This window comes from Equus quagga, chromosome 2, assembly GCF_021613505.1.
Source record: "Equus quagga isolate Etosha38 chromosome 2, UCLA_HA_Equagga_1.0, whole genome shotgun sequence".
Taxonomy (NCBI): domain Eukaryota; kingdom Metazoa; phylum Chordata; class Mammalia; order Perissodactyla; family Equidae; genus Equus; species Equus quagga.
In genome coordinates this window covers 145,546,320-145,563,484 of record NC_060268.1, presented here as the reverse complement: position 1 = coordinate 145,563,484, position 17,165 = coordinate 145,546,320, and the positions used below count along the sequence as shown (strand labels likewise).

The 17,165-nt window shown below is 37.5% G+C and overlaps 2 protein-coding genes across 8 annotated transcripts in view; both read right to left on the bottom strand.

Moving 5' to 3' along the window:
* The window catches only part of LIPN (lipase family member N), a 35,274-nt gene extending 26,824 nt beyond the window's left edge, over positions 1–8,450 (bottom strand). The window contains exons 1-4 of one of the 4 annotated variants that reach the window (XM_046655421.1): positions 8,232–8,450; positions 4,388–4,480; positions 1,979–2,111; positions 606–721 (exon numbers count right to left, since the gene is read on the bottom strand). In XM_046655421.1, coding sequence (XP_046511377.1) covers positions 606–713 — 108 coding nt within the window. In that variant the 5' untranslated portion in view covers positions 714–721; positions 1,979–2,111; positions 4,388–4,480; positions 8,232–8,450. The remainder of the gene's footprint in view (positions 1–605; positions 722–1,978; positions 2,112–4,387; positions 4,481–8,231) is intronic. The other 3 variants (XM_046655420.1, XM_046655418.1, XM_046655419.1) reach the window with 3 other exon arrangements.
* Positions 8,451–15,815: 7,365 nt separating this feature from the next.
* LOC124236129 (lipase member K) overlaps positions 15,816–17,165 on the bottom strand; it is a 48,839-nt gene continuing 47,489 nt past the window's right edge. For all 4 annotated transcript variants that reach the window (XM_046654845.1, XM_046654847.1, XM_046654849.1 and 1 more), the window contains one exon: positions 15,816–16,628. In XM_046654845.1, coding sequence (XP_046510801.1) covers positions 16,389–16,628 — 240 coding nt within the window. In that variant the 3' untranslated portion in view covers positions 15,816–16,388. The remainder of the gene's footprint in view (positions 16,629–17,165) is intronic.

The following is a 17,165-nucleotide window of genomic DNA, read 5'->3' as shown; positions in this document are numbered from 1 at the left end:
TTCTCTAAAGGTTATCAAAAAGAACTAGAACAAAGCATCTGGCATGTGCTTTTTGGGGTGAATTATCTGAAATCTGTAGCCCCAGGTAACTGTAAAATTAATTTACTACATAAAGTCTTGATTAAAAAAAATAAGTAGAATATTAGAAAATGTCTGCTATTGGCAAATTTGGGGGCATGGTGAGTGGAGATAATATTTAGCATTGATCCACTCTTCTGACAAAATTCTCTTCTCAAGTTAATTGTCTTTTGAGACCCCTCTTGGTTTGAAGATAATAAAACCATAGTCTGGTAGAGGGCAATCATATATATCATCCAGTTTGTGTAAGATATAAATTCTTAATATTCTTAAAAAACAAATTCAAAAGAAGTGGTTGTCTATAAAAAATACAATTCTGCTTTTCATTTCTAGAAAGTATTATTAATTCAGCCAAAAGAGCAGATCTACCTAGCTTGACTCTTGGGGAAATATTAAAAATCACCTAAGTTTTATCTGCTTTCTTATCAGAGATTTTCTGCTATAACAGGATGTTTAATAATCTCACAACCCAGTGAGATCCTCATAATCTGCTTTTTTGATGTTCTTTGGAATTTTCCATGACTTACAATATTCATCCACACTTCAGGATTCACTTCATTTTCCAAATTAAAGAATCCACCAGCATTTAACGTTCCATAAATCAAACAGGTTGTTGCTAAAAACAGCCACATCATGAGAATGCCTGACATAAAAGATTTAATAGTCAAAGCTTAATTTTATACATCACAGTTGATTAATGAAATGAAATTAGTGCCCTAATAAAAACTTGACTGACACCCTTAAAAAGCTGAGAATGTGGAAAGGAGTCAATACAGTGAGCTGACTATGAGCACTATTAATCTATTTTTTCCCATAGAAACTGCCTTGACATAGTCTAGTTCTTAAAATGAAATTAATTTAATCTAGCATGGAAGCTCATTTTTTGTCTTATTTTAACCAAAGTTTTAAAATTATTTTAAATCTTTGCTCACCTGTGAGTTGCCAAAATACCTAAACATTGAGAGGACAAGTTTCCATACCATGGCAAAAGCTAGAAGTAGAGTTTTCCTCTAGTCTAGCCCAGCATCCCCCCAAACAAACAAGAACAGTGAACAATGAAGCTCCAACCAAATACGCAAGCTTTCGATCAGTGTTTGGCGATGTGGTTATTTCTCTTGTGGATACCCAAAGGCAAATTTAGCACATTTAAATGTACAATCTCTCTTCTTTGCATGATTTAAAAGCACATCTCTTCTAAGACAGGCCAACGTCATCACAGTGTGGAGAGCTCATCACATGAGCGCTGCCATCCAGTGGCCTGAGTTTGAAGTCCAGACTCACCACAAAGATTTCTGACCTTGGACAAGTTATTTAGTAGCTTTGTCTCTTGGTTTCCGTTTTGGTAAAATAAAAATAATAGGTAGCTTACCTTATAGGGTTGTAGGGAGGATTAAGTGATATATAAAGCATGAGGTGCAGTGCAAGCTCTTTCACTAGTTTTGTTAATCTATTGGCAAGAGAGTAATATCAGAGAACCTTTACCCTAACAAGTTAGTGACTGACTTCTGAAACTCAGAATCTACCTTTAAGTTAAATAGCTTTCCATACATTTGCCAACTGGCCGAAAGATGATTTTATATCTATAAATGGTATATAATTTAAAAGGTTTTTGAAACTAGTAATAGCTAATATCTATTGAGTACTTAGCTTGTACAAGGCACTGTTCTAAATGATTCGCGTGTGTTATTTAAACCTCAGAGAAACTCCATGAGGTAGGTACTATTATCCTCATCTTATCAATGAAAAAAACAAGGACTTAGAGAGATTTAAGATCTGCCCAAGGCTACAGAGCCAACAGGTGACAGAGCTAGGACAGGAACGCAGACATTCTTACTGTGGAGCCCTATACCTGACTACAACTCCAAACCTGCTTCCAGTTTGTGATAAATCTTGATCTTACCTAGTTAGATGAGCTCCCTCTGCTCCTGAGGACTTCTTATCGATTAGGAACTTCTGGACTTTTGTGTGTGACGTCAGGCTGAAGAATGAGATATGGTTGCGGTTAGACGCTAGAGAGAGGAGAGACAGGAGGCCTGTGGAAATGAGGAAACCAAGCACTGTGACACACACATAGGGCGTCTTCCTGATACAGCAAATGCCATGATGCACTTGCAGATTGGGAAATAGTGGTCTATACGATGTCAAATAACCAGTTTGACTGAACATTTCATGTTTCCACTGAGTGTTTGTCACTGTTGGGAGAGTTCAGCAACATTTTCAAACTAGTGCATCAAATGGGGAAGTAGATCCTAATGGACAAAACCAGGGATAATAATATCGACCTTCTCAATCCCATAGCATTTCTGTGAGAATCAGATGAAACAATGTATGTGAAAGTATTGATGTCAACCATGTAGTATGTAGGAATGTGATTGATTGTAACTAAAATTGAGACAATGAGGCCATCCTGATTCTTCACTCCTTACAAATGCAGAGTGAAAGGAAGCACTCAGCTTCTTGAAATAAGTGGAGAGACTATGTACCACTCCATCTCATTCAGTTTTAGATGAAAGACTGAACTGTGCTTTGCCCTGATTGACAGTACAATGGTATAGGTGTGTGGACTTGCCTGGAATCTCTCACGGATGACTTTACAAATCTCTTCTAAAAGAACTTCAGTGGGGGGCTGGCCCCGTGGCCGAGTGGTTAAGTTCGCGCGCTCTGCTGCAGGCGGCCCAGTGTTTCGTTAGTTCGAATCCTGGGCGCGGACATGGCACTGCTCATCAGACCACGCTGAGGCAGCGTCCCACATGCCACAACTAGAAGAACCCACAAGGAAGAATACACAACTATGTACTGGGGGGCTTTGGGGAGAAAAAGGAAAAAATAAAATCTTTAAAAAAAAACTGTATTTTTTAAAAAAAAAAAAAAAAAAGAACTTCAGTGGACTCTTTGGAGAGTTCTAGGAGGCACGATGCTATTATTATGAATGCTAATTTGTTGCCATGACTTCATGTGGAAATACTGTGAATATAGTTAAACTTCTCAGGCCTTTACAGATTGTAGACTAGTGTAAATCTCTGAAGAATTTCTACAACATTGCCTTCTCATTTTCCTTCTTCAACTTTGAAGATTATATAAGTAATCTAGAGAATTCTTCTAATTCTTTTGCTTATACAGATACTAAGCCATATCAAATAAATGAAGCCAAGCTTTTCCACAATGTTTTCATTGCTCTTCTTATATAAGCTTCCTATTTTAGTAAGTACCAATACATTGTAATGAATTAAAATGAAATACATTGAAACTTATCCCTTGGCCTTGTGAAATACAAAATGATAGCTCCTACTCTCTAGAAGCTCAAATGTCCCCCCCTTTTTTTTCCATAAAACCAGATGATATTAGAGCTGGAAAGGGATCTTGGGCAAAATGCAGATTTAGGGGCAACCTTTCAGATGACTTGTGGTATTTGTGATATCCTGATCTAAAGATCATATCACAGTCTGAGCAAATTGTTTAATGCTGGCTACCCATTCAAATATCAAGATGGCTGAAAAAACATGGTTGAACTTAGATTCTTGAACTTGGTGTCTATCTGTGAACATGATAATTTTTCTTCCAATGTTCTAATTGAAAATATATTTGCTATTACAATGTCCCATCATTTTGTTTGTTTGCTTCCTTATCCCCAAAGAAGAGACTTTGTATTTTTCTTAACACATGACTTTGTATTCAAGGGGGCATATTCTTCCCTTGAAAACAACTCCAAGTAAAAAAGATTAGGCCATAACCAACAAAATAGAATTTTGGAAAGAACTAAGTAGAAACTTCACACGCTTGAGACAAATTTTGCCTTAGAGTAAAAGACTTTGCATGAACAGAAACACAGAATATGTCACTTGTTCAATTCATCTAGTCCATTATGCATGCTAAAGTTCAACTAGAACTCAATAAAGCCGTAAGTGGTGTGAGTGTGTGTGTGTGTGTGTGTGTGTGTAAAATGATGGATTAGCACATTTTGGCTTTAGGAAAGACACTTTAAATTACAATTTAAAATTGTAGTTCTTTACCCATAAAGCAAGTTGTCAATGTTCAAGATATCTATAAAAAACAATGTTGTTTTTTGGGGGCTGGCCCCGTGGCCGAGTGGTTAAGTTCGCGCGCTCCGCAGCAGGCGGCCCAGTGTTTCGTTGGTTCGAATCCTGGGCGCGGACATGGCACTGCTCATCAGGCCACGCTGAGGCAGCGTCCCACATGCCACAACTAGGACCCACAACCAAGAATATACAACTATGTACCGGGGGGCTTTGGGGAGAAAAAGGAAAAAAATAAAATCTTAAAAAAAAAAAAAAGTTGTTTTTGAGATCACCTGTTAAAGCATAGCATGTTCTCCTTAGTGTTGGTGTCAATGAATCTCCATTTCAGCTCCACTGTACCACACATAACTTCAAACACAGTATGGCTGTGATAAAGAGGCAGAAGAGAGAAATGACAAGTAAAAATTTCTATCCATCATAAATGACTGAAATATTGAAAATCTTAAAAGGAAGCCATAATAAGCAAATTGAACATACACCCATCCCAATCCAAAATGCTCAAAGGAAAGATTACTTGCAGAGAACTTATTACCAAAAGTGCAGGCACTTGCCCTTGATATCAGCATCCCAGAGTGGCAGGATTAGGACTGTATTGGTGGCAAATGTCAAAGCTTCGTGAGAATGAAGCCCAAGGGCCATACCATTGAATAGGTGGAAATTTATACCTTCCATTCCTCCAAGCAGATTTACCTGCCTAATTGCTTACTGACTGGGCAGAATTACGTATGGTATTCTCTACAGCTGATTTTGTATCTGAATTCCTGTAGAAAGCATAATCAAATGCAGATTCTTTTTTAAAAACACACACACACACAGAACAGTTAGACAGAATTTCAAGTTGGATCTAATTTTAGATATAATTTTATCAATTTGAGTAGGTAAATAAATGATTGGAATGTGCAAAGAGGTAACATTGGATGTTTTGATATATGCTCCTGTTTTCTTCCTGAGTGAATTTTCTATTGTGTTAAATTATTGTTAAACCACCTTCAAAACTCCCCAGCACCCCTGAAAATGGGTAGATGGTTTTTAGTATCACATTATCTTGATTTCATCCCTCTCCTAATCACCATCAACATCAAAAGTATTTTCAGAGTGAGTGAACAAATAAGCTAATGGATGAATCTAGAAGTCCAGAGAATGTTGCTTAGTTACTGAGGAATAATAATAATGTTATTATTAATAATACTAGCAAGTTCTTAATTATTTACTGAGTATTTACTTCATGTCAGATGTACTTTGATACACAGTCAGCTTGGCTATAAAGTCTACTGATCTCTCCACTTAAGTATGTTTCAAGGCATTTTTCTTAATATTGTTTTATAGTACTTTTAATCGGAGAAAGTACATTCATAGGAAAATCAGCCTTGTTCTGTTTTTGTACTAAATTGGAATAAGTCCACCATTGTTGTAAATTACATCATACACTAATACAACAAAAAATTGCTATTCAGTGGCAGTTTTTCTGCTGTTGTGCCTCCAAATTATTCTTAAACTTGGTAGCCGCTATGGCACAATCTGATATCTTTCACACAATCCATATTCTCTCGCTTCTCCAGACTTTTAAAAAAACTTGTAAATGCAGAATTATTCAAGTTTTTCTACAAATAATCAGATTTCTTAAGAGATAGTTACCTTACTCTTCTCTATACCAGTGCTGTACAACAGAAATGTAATGTGAACTACATATATAATTTAAATTTTCTTATAGTCACGGGGCTGGCCCTGTGGCCGAGTGGTTAAGTTCGCGCGCTCCCCTGCAGGCGGCCCAGTGTTTCGTTAGTTCGAATCCTGGGCGCGGACATGGCACTGCTCATCAGACCACGCTGAGGCAGCGTCCCACATGCCACAACTAGAAGAACCCACAAGGAAGAATACACAACTATGTACCGGGGGGCTTTGGGGAGAAAAAGGAAAAAATAAAATCTTAAAAAAAAAAAAAAATTTTTCTTATAGTCACATTTTTTGAAAGTATAAAGGAACAGGTGAAATCAATTTTTGTATTTCATTTAAACCAATAGATCTAAAATATTGTTTCAAAATGTAACACATATTACTATTAATGAGAGACCTTCCATTCTTTTTTTTTTTCTGTACTATGTCTTTTAAACCTGGTGACAGCACATCTCCATTAGGATTAATCACATTTCAAGTTCTTCTACAGTCATATGTGACTAGTTGCTGTGTATTGGAGAGAGCAGCTCTGTACTATTCATCTTGTGCTTGTTGTTTATTTTCTTTTTTTGAAACTTTTCTTCAACCAGATTCTTTATTTTTCTGTATAGTACTCCTCCCAAATACATAATTTTACATCATGTATTTGACCTGAATTGAACATCTGCCTACGAAACTTCCTACTATCTGAATCATTAAATATATCTTCTCAAGTGCTTGGCCTCTGCTCCCCAACTGAGCTTTGAGTCTTATTGTCCAGCAAAAAAGACATGCACACAAATATTTAGCTACAACCCCTTATCAAAAGCACAATATTTGCCATTATTCTCGAGGTCAGTAAATCTAGAAAGACAGTTTATTACATTGACTTTATTCCAATAACACATGCCAAACAATTACTTAAACTTTTTTAAAAATGATTTAACATTTACTGATAGAGAAAATGTCACTAAAATGATTATGCCATCATTTAAAGCCACTTACAAGTTTGACAACTTCCTGGATCTAATTCTTCTGAGTTAGAAATCTCAGGTATGAAGATAAACAAAAGACCTTTTCTTACAGAGGATAGTGACTTCTCAAAATTTGTGATTCTGCTAAATATAGAAGGGAGGAGTATTCTTTTGAGGGTTGGGTAATTTTACAATGTTGCAGGGCAGGGCTTCATTGAGAGGAATTGCACTGGGTAAGGTTAAGCAGATGACTCCTGGCTTCTTCCTTAAAGTGTTCCAGTTATGGAAAGCCATTGAAACACATCTGTCAACAGATTTTGCAGATGAATATCAAGCAGATTGGCAGGCCTGGTCTTCTTTGCCAACCTTCTTTTGACTCAGAACTTGGCTAGCCTGTTTTACATACTGACCTACTGCTCTGTCCTGGCATTACCCGTTCTCTGTCCCTGTTGCTGGTTCAGCCACTCCCTCTCTGTAGCTCTGGTGACATAGATTTTGCTTTAGTCTCTCTCTTTACTTTAAATCTGTACTAAATTCTGGCCTTGCCCACTATATAGGGCCCCAAGAATTCTCTAACAAGCAGGAGCTTCCCTGATGAGAATAATCTATCCTGGGTTTCTTCATCTGTATCTTTAGGGAGATAACACAAGGAGGTATTCAGAGCTTGAGTTTGGATTTGGATAACTTTGGGCTCAAGACCCAGATTTGCTTCTAATTCTTAAATATTTGTGCAGAGCTAGTATTTAAGTCTTCTGAACATCAGTGGTCTTCTTTAAAATAGGGCAAGCATAGCACCTGTATCACGGAGACGTGAGCAGGGATAAATAGCTTAGGCCAGATCTTTGATAAATACGAAATAAGTTAATAAGTGTTAAACAATGTTAGTTATTTTTATTACTACCCTCATTGGGTTAAAATTCCCAATCATATTTTAAACTCAACATAAATCATAAGGGTAAGGACCATGTTTTCCTTGTTTCATCCTGTAACTCCAGCCTCTAACACATAAGAAGTGTAGAGTAAACTTTTAAAATTAATGACTTGTAACATTGAGGAGTTGTTCAGAAATTCCTTTTGCAGGGATTACAAAGACATTCTATCACTGAGGAGACCTCTGATTCTGCAAGTCCTGCACAAAGTATGCTTATGGTAGAACTGAAAAATGGTTCCACATTAAAGTTTTCTCCCCTCTAGAAGTTGCTAGTGTTCAGATTTCTGAACATGTAATCCAAATTCAGACCAAAAATATTAAATTGATATGACTGTTGAAAGTGATGGTGATGTACCTTGAGACTCCTACTGAAAAGAAATTATAAATTAAAAAAGAATAGTTTCAGATAAAGTAATAAAAATAAGAAAATCCTACTTAACAAAATGCAATGTTGTGACTTAATTTTAATTAAATTCCATTCAGTTTAAGGCAACAAGTGTAAGCAAATTCTGTCAAAGAGAGTCAGAAAGATGTGTGGGAAGACTTAAGTATACAAACCTTATTTGAATGAAAGAGGTGCATCTGGTTAAGGGAGCAGAGGCAAACGTAACTGGAAAAGCAGGTGAAGTCAGATTATGGGAAACTGAAAGACAGAGGAGTTAGCATTTGATGGAACAAAATATAAAGCAGAAAGTCACTGTAAGTTCTGGTACAGTGGCATTTCATGGTGAAAACACCTTTTGAAGGAATAATAGGGAAGATGGATCAGTGGAAAATCTCATAATTAAAAATATTAGGGAGAGGGGTGACATCAGCATCATGGCAGAGTGAACTCTTCCCTTGGCCTCTCCCCTATAAGATACAAAGAAGAAGACATTCATACACCAACAGAGGACAGACACACATAACAAAAGACGTCTCAGAGACCCATGCAGCCATATGCCTGAAAGTCATAATGGGGCTGGATCCTCTGGAGGAAGTAGAAGCTGATCCACAGGAGCTCTATGGAGAGAGTTGGGCTGCAGCTTCAGGAAGTGCACAGATGAAAAGGGCTCACCATCCCTGCCCGGTACTCCAGCCCAGAATCATCTGGAGCGTGGTGCAGAGAGTGTGGCAGCACTGGAGGGGAAAGTGTACAGCAGAAGGAGGTGCCCCATCCCTGGCAGGCACTCCAGCCCCAGCATCACCCGGAGCACAGCCCACAGAGCTTGGTGGCAGCAGCAGGTAAAGTGTGCAGCCCCAGAATAGTCTGGAGCATGATGCGCAGACTGTGGCAGTGGTAGTGGGCAAAGTGTGCAGGTGAGGACAGGTCCCCTGTCCCTGTCTGGTACTGCAGCCCCACTATCACCCTGTGCATGAAGCAGTGAGCAAGGGAGCGGTGGCCACATAAAAGGAAAGTGCACAGTCCTGCAATCGCCCAGAGCTCTGTACAGAGAGACAAGCAGGGGTTGTGGGAAGCACTGGGTAGGAGAGTACCCCTCTCCCTGCCTGGGGTTCCAGATCTTCCATCGATCAATCACTTAGAGAGAATAGCAGTCAGTGGCTGGAGCTGGGGAGCCCCTGTTCATGCCAGGCCCAGAACAGCACCTGTTACCCACCCGGTGGGAGTATGTGGCAGCTGTGACCAGATAAGAGCACCATGAGGAAGCAAAAATCCACTGCATCAAGCAGTATGAGTAGGTATATTAAATCTCCAGACCAGAAGGAAAGTGACAAGTACCTGGAAACCAACCCTGAAGGCACACAAATCCATAACCTAAATGACAAAGAATTCAAAACAGCTATCATTAAAAAACTCAGTGAGTTACAAGACAACACAGAAAGACAAATTAAAGAATTCAGGAGCTTCTTCACAGAGGAGATTGAAACCGTAAAGAAGAACCAATCGGAATTGTTGGAGATGAAATCCACAATGGGTTAAATAAAGAAAAATCTGGATTCCCTAAACAACAGAGCTGACAATGTGGAGGACAGGATCAGCCAATAGAGTATAGTACTATAGAAATGCTTCAGAGGGAGAAGAGAGAACTAAGACTAAAAAGAAATGAAGAAGCTCTCAGAGAAATATCTAACTCAATCACAAAATGCAACATGAGGATTACAGGTATTCAAAGAGGGGGAAGAGAAGGACTATGGAGCAGAAAGCTTGTTCAAAGAAATAATAGCTGAGAATTTCCCAAACCTGGGGAGGCAGCTGCAAATCCATGTGAAAGAGGTCTCCAGATCTCCTAACTTTGTCAATGTAAAAAGACCTACTCCAAGGCATGTAGTAGTGAAACTGGCAAAATTCAAGGACCAAGAAAATATACTAAGGGCAGCAAGGCAGAAGAAAATAACTTACAAAGGAACCCCTATCAGGCTTTCAGTAGATTTCTCAGCAGAAACCTTACAGGCTAGGAGAGAGTGGAATGATATATTCAAAATCCTGAAAGATAAAACCTTTCAGCCAAGAATACTCTATCCAGTGAAAATCTCCTTCAGATATGACAGAGAAATAAAAACTTTCCCAGATAAACAAAAGCTAAGAGAGTTCATTGCCACAAGACCCTCCTATAAGAAATCCTCAGGAAGGCTCTCATACCTGAAAAAAAGAAAAAAAATAGGAAAGGGACTACAAAGCCCCAGGCAAGGAGATGACTAAGTAGGCAATAATCAGAAAATGGCAGCTCTCTATCAGATCAGGTTAGTAAACACCGAAATTTAACATCAACCATAAAGAAAAGGAAAACACCAAAATAAAAATGATCTCATCATTTTAATGACAAACTCATAACACAAGATGGAAAAAGATATTACAAAAATAACTTAGAAGGGGAAGAAGAAAGGGAAGGAATCAGTATAGTCTAAGGAAATAAGAGGTTATCAGAAAATGGACTATCTCAACTATGAGATTTTCTATACAAACCCAAGGGTAACCACTAAACAAGTAATTAGAATAGAGACATTTATGATAAACAAGGAGACAATGAAGAAAACCAACAGAGAAAACTACCTAATCAAATTAGTGGTCCAAAATACATGGGACGAGAAGCAAAGGAAATGAAGAAGGACTGGGAAACTCGTGGTAAGATGGCAGTATTAAGCTTTCATATATCAATAATCACTCTAAATGTAAATGGATTGAATTCTCCAAACAAAAGACACAGAGTGGCAGGATGGATTGAAGAACAAGACCCAACAAGATGCAGCCTCCAGGAAACACATCTCAGCTCCAAAGACAAACACAGGCTCAGAGTACAGGGGTGGAAGACAATACTCCAAGCTAATGGCAAATAAAAGAAAGCAGATATTGCCATACTTATATCAGACAAAGCAGACTTCAAGATAAAACTGGTAAAGAGAGACACAGAGGGGCATGTATAATGCTAAAAGGGACTCTCCACCATGAAGACATAACTCTTATAAACATGTATGCACCCAACACAGGAGCACCAAAGTACATAAAGCAACTATTAGCAAACCTAAAAGGAGATATCAATGACAACATAGCATAGTAGGGGACCTCAACACCCCACTTACATCAATGAAAAGATCATCCAGACAAAAAGTCAACAAAGAGATAGCTGACTTAAACGAAAAACTAGACCAGGTGGAATTTATAGATATATATACAGCACTCAAACCAAAAAGAGCGGAATATACATTCTTCTCAAGCACACATGGAACATTCTCAAGGATAGACTATATATTTAGAAACAAGGCAACCTCAATAAATTTAAGAAGATTGAAATCATATCTAATATCTTTTCCAACCATAATGCCATAAAACTAGAAATCAACTACAAGAAACAAGCTGGAAAAGGAGCAAAAATGTGGAGACTAAACAACATGCTACTGAACAATAAATGGGTAGTCGAAGAAATAAAGGGAGAAATAAAAAAAATATTTGGAGACAAATGAGAACGACAACACACCACACCAACTCTTAAGGGATGCAGCAAAAGAGGTCCTAAGTGGGAAATTTATAGCAATACAGGCTGACATTAACAAACAAGAAAAGGGTCAAATCAACAATGTTAAACTACACCTAATAGAATGAGAAAAAGAAGAAAAAAGCCCAAACTCAGCAGAAGGAGGGAAATAATAAAAATTAGAGCAGAAATAAATGAAATTGAAACAAAAATGACTGTAAAAAGGATCAATGAAACAAGGAGCTGGTTCTTTGAGAGGATAAACAAAATTGACAAACACTTAGCCAGACTCACTAAGAAAGAAACATAGAAGCCTCAAATACATAAAATTACAAAGGAAAGAGGAGAAATTACAATGGATACCACAGAAATACAAAAGATTATAAGAGAATATTATGAAAAACTATGCGCCAACAAACTGGACAATCTGGAAGAAATGGATAAATTCTTAGATTCTTACAGCCTCCTAAAACTGATTCAAGAAGAAATGGAGAATCTGAATAGACCAATCACAAGAAAAGAGATTGAAACAGCAAATCAAAAACTTCTCCAAAAATGAAAGTCCAGGACCAGACAGCTTCTCTGGAGAATTATACCAAACATTCAAAGACAATTTATTACCTATTCTTCTCAAACTATTCCAAAAAACTGAGGAAGATGGAAATATTCCTAACACATTCTACAAGGCCACCATCACTCTGATCCCAAAGCCAGACAAGGACAAGGCAAAGAAGGAAAATTACAGGCCTATATTGCTGATGAACATAGATGCAAAAATCCTCAATAAAATATTGGAAAACTACATCAAAATACAGCAATACATCAAAAAGATCATACACTGTGAACAAGTGTGATTCATACCAGGGACACGGGGATGGTTCAACATCCACAAATTAATCAATATGATACAGCATATTAACAAGGGGAGGAAGAAAAACCACACGATCATCTCCATAGATGAAGAGAAAGCATTTGACAAGATCCAACACCCATTCATGATAAAAACTCTCAATAAAATGGGTATAGAAGGAAAATACTTCAACATAATAAAGACCATATATGACAAATCCACTGCCAACATCATACTCAAGGGAGAAAAACTAAAAGCCATCCCTCTGAGAACAGGAACAAGACAAGGGCACTCACTTTCACCACTCTTATTCAACATAGTACTAGAGGTTTTGGCCAGAGCAATTAGGCAGGAAAAAGAAATAAAAGGAATCCAAAAAGGCACTGAAGAAGTGAAACTCTAGCTGTTTTCAGACAACATGATTTTATATATAGAAAACCCTGAAGAATCCATTGGAAGACTATTAGAAATAATCAACAACTACAGCAAAATTGCAGGATACAAAGTTAACTTACAAAAATCACTTGCATTTTCATGCTCTAATAACGAACTAATAGAACAAGAACTCAAGAATACAACCCCATTTACAATCACAATGAAAAGAATGAAATATCTAGGAATAAATTTCACCATGGAGGTGAAAGACCTATACAATGAAAACTATAAGACATTACTGAAAGAAACTGAGAATGACATAAAGAAACAGAAAGATAGTCCATGTACGTGGACTGGAAGAATAAACAGAGTTAAAACGTCCATACTACCTGAAGCATTCTACAGATTCAACACAATCTCAAGCAGAATCCCAATGAGATTCTTCACAGAAATAGAACAAAGAATCTTAAAATTCACATGGGGCAACAAAAGACCCCCAAATAGCTAAAGCAATCCTAAGAAACAAGAACAAAGCTGGTGGCATCACAATCCCTGACTTCAAAACATATTCCAAAGCTATAGTAATCAAAAAAGCATGGTACTGGTACAAAAACAGGAATGTAGATCAATGGAACAGAGCTGAAAGCCCAGAAATAAAACCACACATCTACAGACAGCTAATCTTTGACAAAGGAGCCAAGAACATGCAATGGAGAAAGGAAAGCCTCTTCAACAAATGGTGTTGGGAAAACTGGACAGCCACATGCAAAAGAATGAAAGTAGACCATTATCTTTCTCCATACACAAAAAGACTCAAAATGGATCCAAGTCTTGAAGGTAAGACCTGAAACCATAAAATTTCTGGAAGAAAATATAGGCAGTACACTCTTTGACATCTGCCTTTAAAGGATCTTTACAAATATGATGTCCACTCAGACAAGGGAAATAAAAGAAAAAAGAAACAACTGGGACTTCATCAGATTAAGGAGCTTCTGAAATGCAAAGGGAACCAAGATCAAAATGAAAAAAACAACCTACCAACTGGGAGAAAATATTTGCAAGTCATAGATCTGATAAAGCTTTAATCTCCATTGTATTTAAAGAACTAACACAACTGAACTACGAAAAAATAAACAACCCAATCAAAAAGTGGGCAGAGGATATGAACAGACATTTTTCCAAAGAAGAAATACAGGTAGCCAATAGGCACATGAAAAGATGCTCCACATCACTAATCATCAGGGAGATGCGAATCAAAACTACACTTAGATATCCTCTTACGTCTGTTAGAATGGCAATAATCACCAAGACAAAAAACAATAAATGTTAGAGAGGTTGTGAAGAAAAGGGAACCCTCATCCACTGCTGGTGGGAATGCAAACTGGTGCAGCCACTTTGGAAAACAGTATGGAGATTTCTCAAAAAATTAAAAACAGAATTACCATATGATCCAGCTAAACCACTACTGGGTAATTATCCAAAGAACTTGAAATCAGCAATTCAAAGAGACTTATGCACCCCTATTTTCATCGCAGAATTATTCACAATAACCAACACATGGAAGCAACCCAAGTGTCCAGTGACTGATGATTGAATAAAGAAGATGCTTATATATATGCAATGGAATACTACTCAGCCACAAAAAAGACATAATCGTCCCATTTGCAGCCACATGGTTTGACCTTGAGGGCATCATGTTAAGCGAAATAAGCCAGACAAAGACAAACACCATACGATTTCACTCTTATGTGGAGTATAAACAAACTTATGGACAAAAAGAACAATTTAGTGGTTACTGGGGGTGGGGGTGGGGATGGGTGGGAACAAGGGTTACAGGGGCACTTTTATACGGTGTTTGATAAATCTTAACGTACAACTGAAATTTCACAGTGTTATAAACTACTTAGACCACAATAAAAAATTTACAAAAAAGATATCAAGGAGAAAGCAGTAAAGCTTTTGCAGAAAGAAAATGAGTAGCAAAAATACTACATTGGATCAGCATTCTGGAAATATAGTTCTAATCTTATTTTACTCACTAACTCAAACACCTTGGGCAAGTCACTTTAACTCTGACTCTGCTTACTCATATCAACTGTTGGTGAGGAAGGAGTAATCGGAACACTTATGCACTGTTGGTAGGAATATGAAATTGTGCAGCTGCTATGGAAAGCAGTACAGAGTTTACTCAAAAAATTAAAAATACAACTACCATATAATCCAGCAATCCCACTTCTGGGCACATATCCAAAAGAAATGAAATCAAGATCTTGAAAAGATACATGCACTCCTAGTTTCAGCCAACATTATTTACAATAGCCAAGATATGGAAGGAACCTAAAAGGTTCATTGAGGGACAAATGGATAAAGAAAATGTGGTGTATACATACAGTGGCATACTAATCAGCCTTAAAAAAGAAAGACATTTTGTCATGTGCAACAACACAGATGAACCTCAAGGACATTATGCTAAGTGAAATAAGCCAGTCATGGAAGGACAAATACTGCATAATTCTACTTATATGAAGTATCTAAAGTGGTCAAACTCATAGAAGGAGAGAGTAGAATGGTGGTTACCAGACTCCGGGGAAAAGGAAATGGGGAGTTGTCCAACAGATGTAAAGTTTCAGTCATGCAGAAAGAAAAAGTTCTAGAGATCTTTTGTGCAGCATAGTGCGTATAGTTAACAATATTGTACTATACAGTCAAAAACGCATTAAGAAGGTAGATCTCATGTTGTGTCCTTACCACAATAAAAAAAATGAAGGTAAAATAGACTTTTTCAGACAAACACTGAAAGCATTAATCACTAGCAGATCTGCAAAACAAGAAATGTTCAAGGAATTTCATCAGGCCAAGGGAAATAAGAGAAAAGGAAATGAGAAACAGGGCCTCTCAAGCTTCTAACCAGAGACAAAATAATAATAATGATAATAATAATAATAACATTACTATTAACAGTAATAGTAGTTTACTACTGCTGATAAATTACCACAAACTTAGCAGTTTAAAACAATATATATTTTATTATCTCATTGTTTCTGTGGGTCAGTAGTCTGGGCATGCCATAGCTAGATCCTTTGCTCAGGGTCTCACCAGGCTGCAATCCAGGTGTTGGCCAAGATGCTTTCTCCTCTGGAGGCTGTACCAGGGAAGAATGGGATTCCAAGCTCATTCAGGTTTTAGGCAGAATTCATTTCCTTGTATGACGGAGCCCTGGTTTTTTGCAGGTTGTCAGCTACAAGCCATCTGCAGATCCTAAAAGTCACACACAGTTCCTTCCCAGGTGGGCTTCCTTAACATATCTGTTTACTTCATCAAGACAACAAGGAGAATCTCTTGTTGCAGACTGCTAAGATGGATTCTTATATAATAGAATCTAATCAGGAAGTGATATCCCATCACCTTTGCCAATTCTGTTAGCTAGAAGCACATCTCAGGTCCCTCCGATATTCAAGGTGAGAGGATTGCACAAATGTTTGGACACTAGGAGGTGAAAATGATTAGAGGGTCACCTTCAGTTCTATACCCCACGTTATTATCATGAAAATCTGCTTGCTTAGAGAAAGGAAAGTACATTTAATTTTGCAGACATTCCTCCATCAATCTAATTAGGTCTTGGTAAATTTCCTGGGGCGCATCCTGTCCAAGGTAGAAATCCAAATGGTTGTAGTGAGGAATCAACTTGTAATAAATAAGCTTGGTAATTTTAGGGAGTAAATTCTCAACATCCTTGGGATCAGCCACAAGGTCCTGTCCACCACTCCACACCGCTGTTGGAACTTCCATCTTAGTAACATTGTATAAGGGAGGTGTAAGCTAAATATAATTAAAGAGATAGAGAAAAAAAGAGATTTCATATAAAGTCACGTTATAGAAGTAACATTAACAATCAGATCTTAAGCAAGTTCTTCAAATGCTAGAAATGTATAATTAGGATACATTTAATGATATATAAACATTAAAATGTTAAAAATACTTGAAGGTACTTTTGTGCAATAATATGAATTGTGAACAAAAAAGAGAAAACCATTATATTTCTGACTTGTACTTTTGGGAAAATAGGAAAGGATCCTCGAGGAAGAAGGCTCTTATCTCTCAGGGGACCATCTTTCTGGTATCACTCGGCCTGGGAGTATTGAATAGGATAAACATAAATACCCTTCTCATATGCAGAAATCTGGGCTCAGGGGAATTGTGGACACTTGAGTAGACTCTGCAGGGAGCATTGAGACCAATGCATGAAAACAGGCATTTGAAAAAGGGTGTTTAAAAGGAACCAGCCTGTTGTAAAGAAGTAGAGTGGTACTAATCTCCTGGCAAATTTTCCCTTCCCCCTTCATTTTGGTAACATAA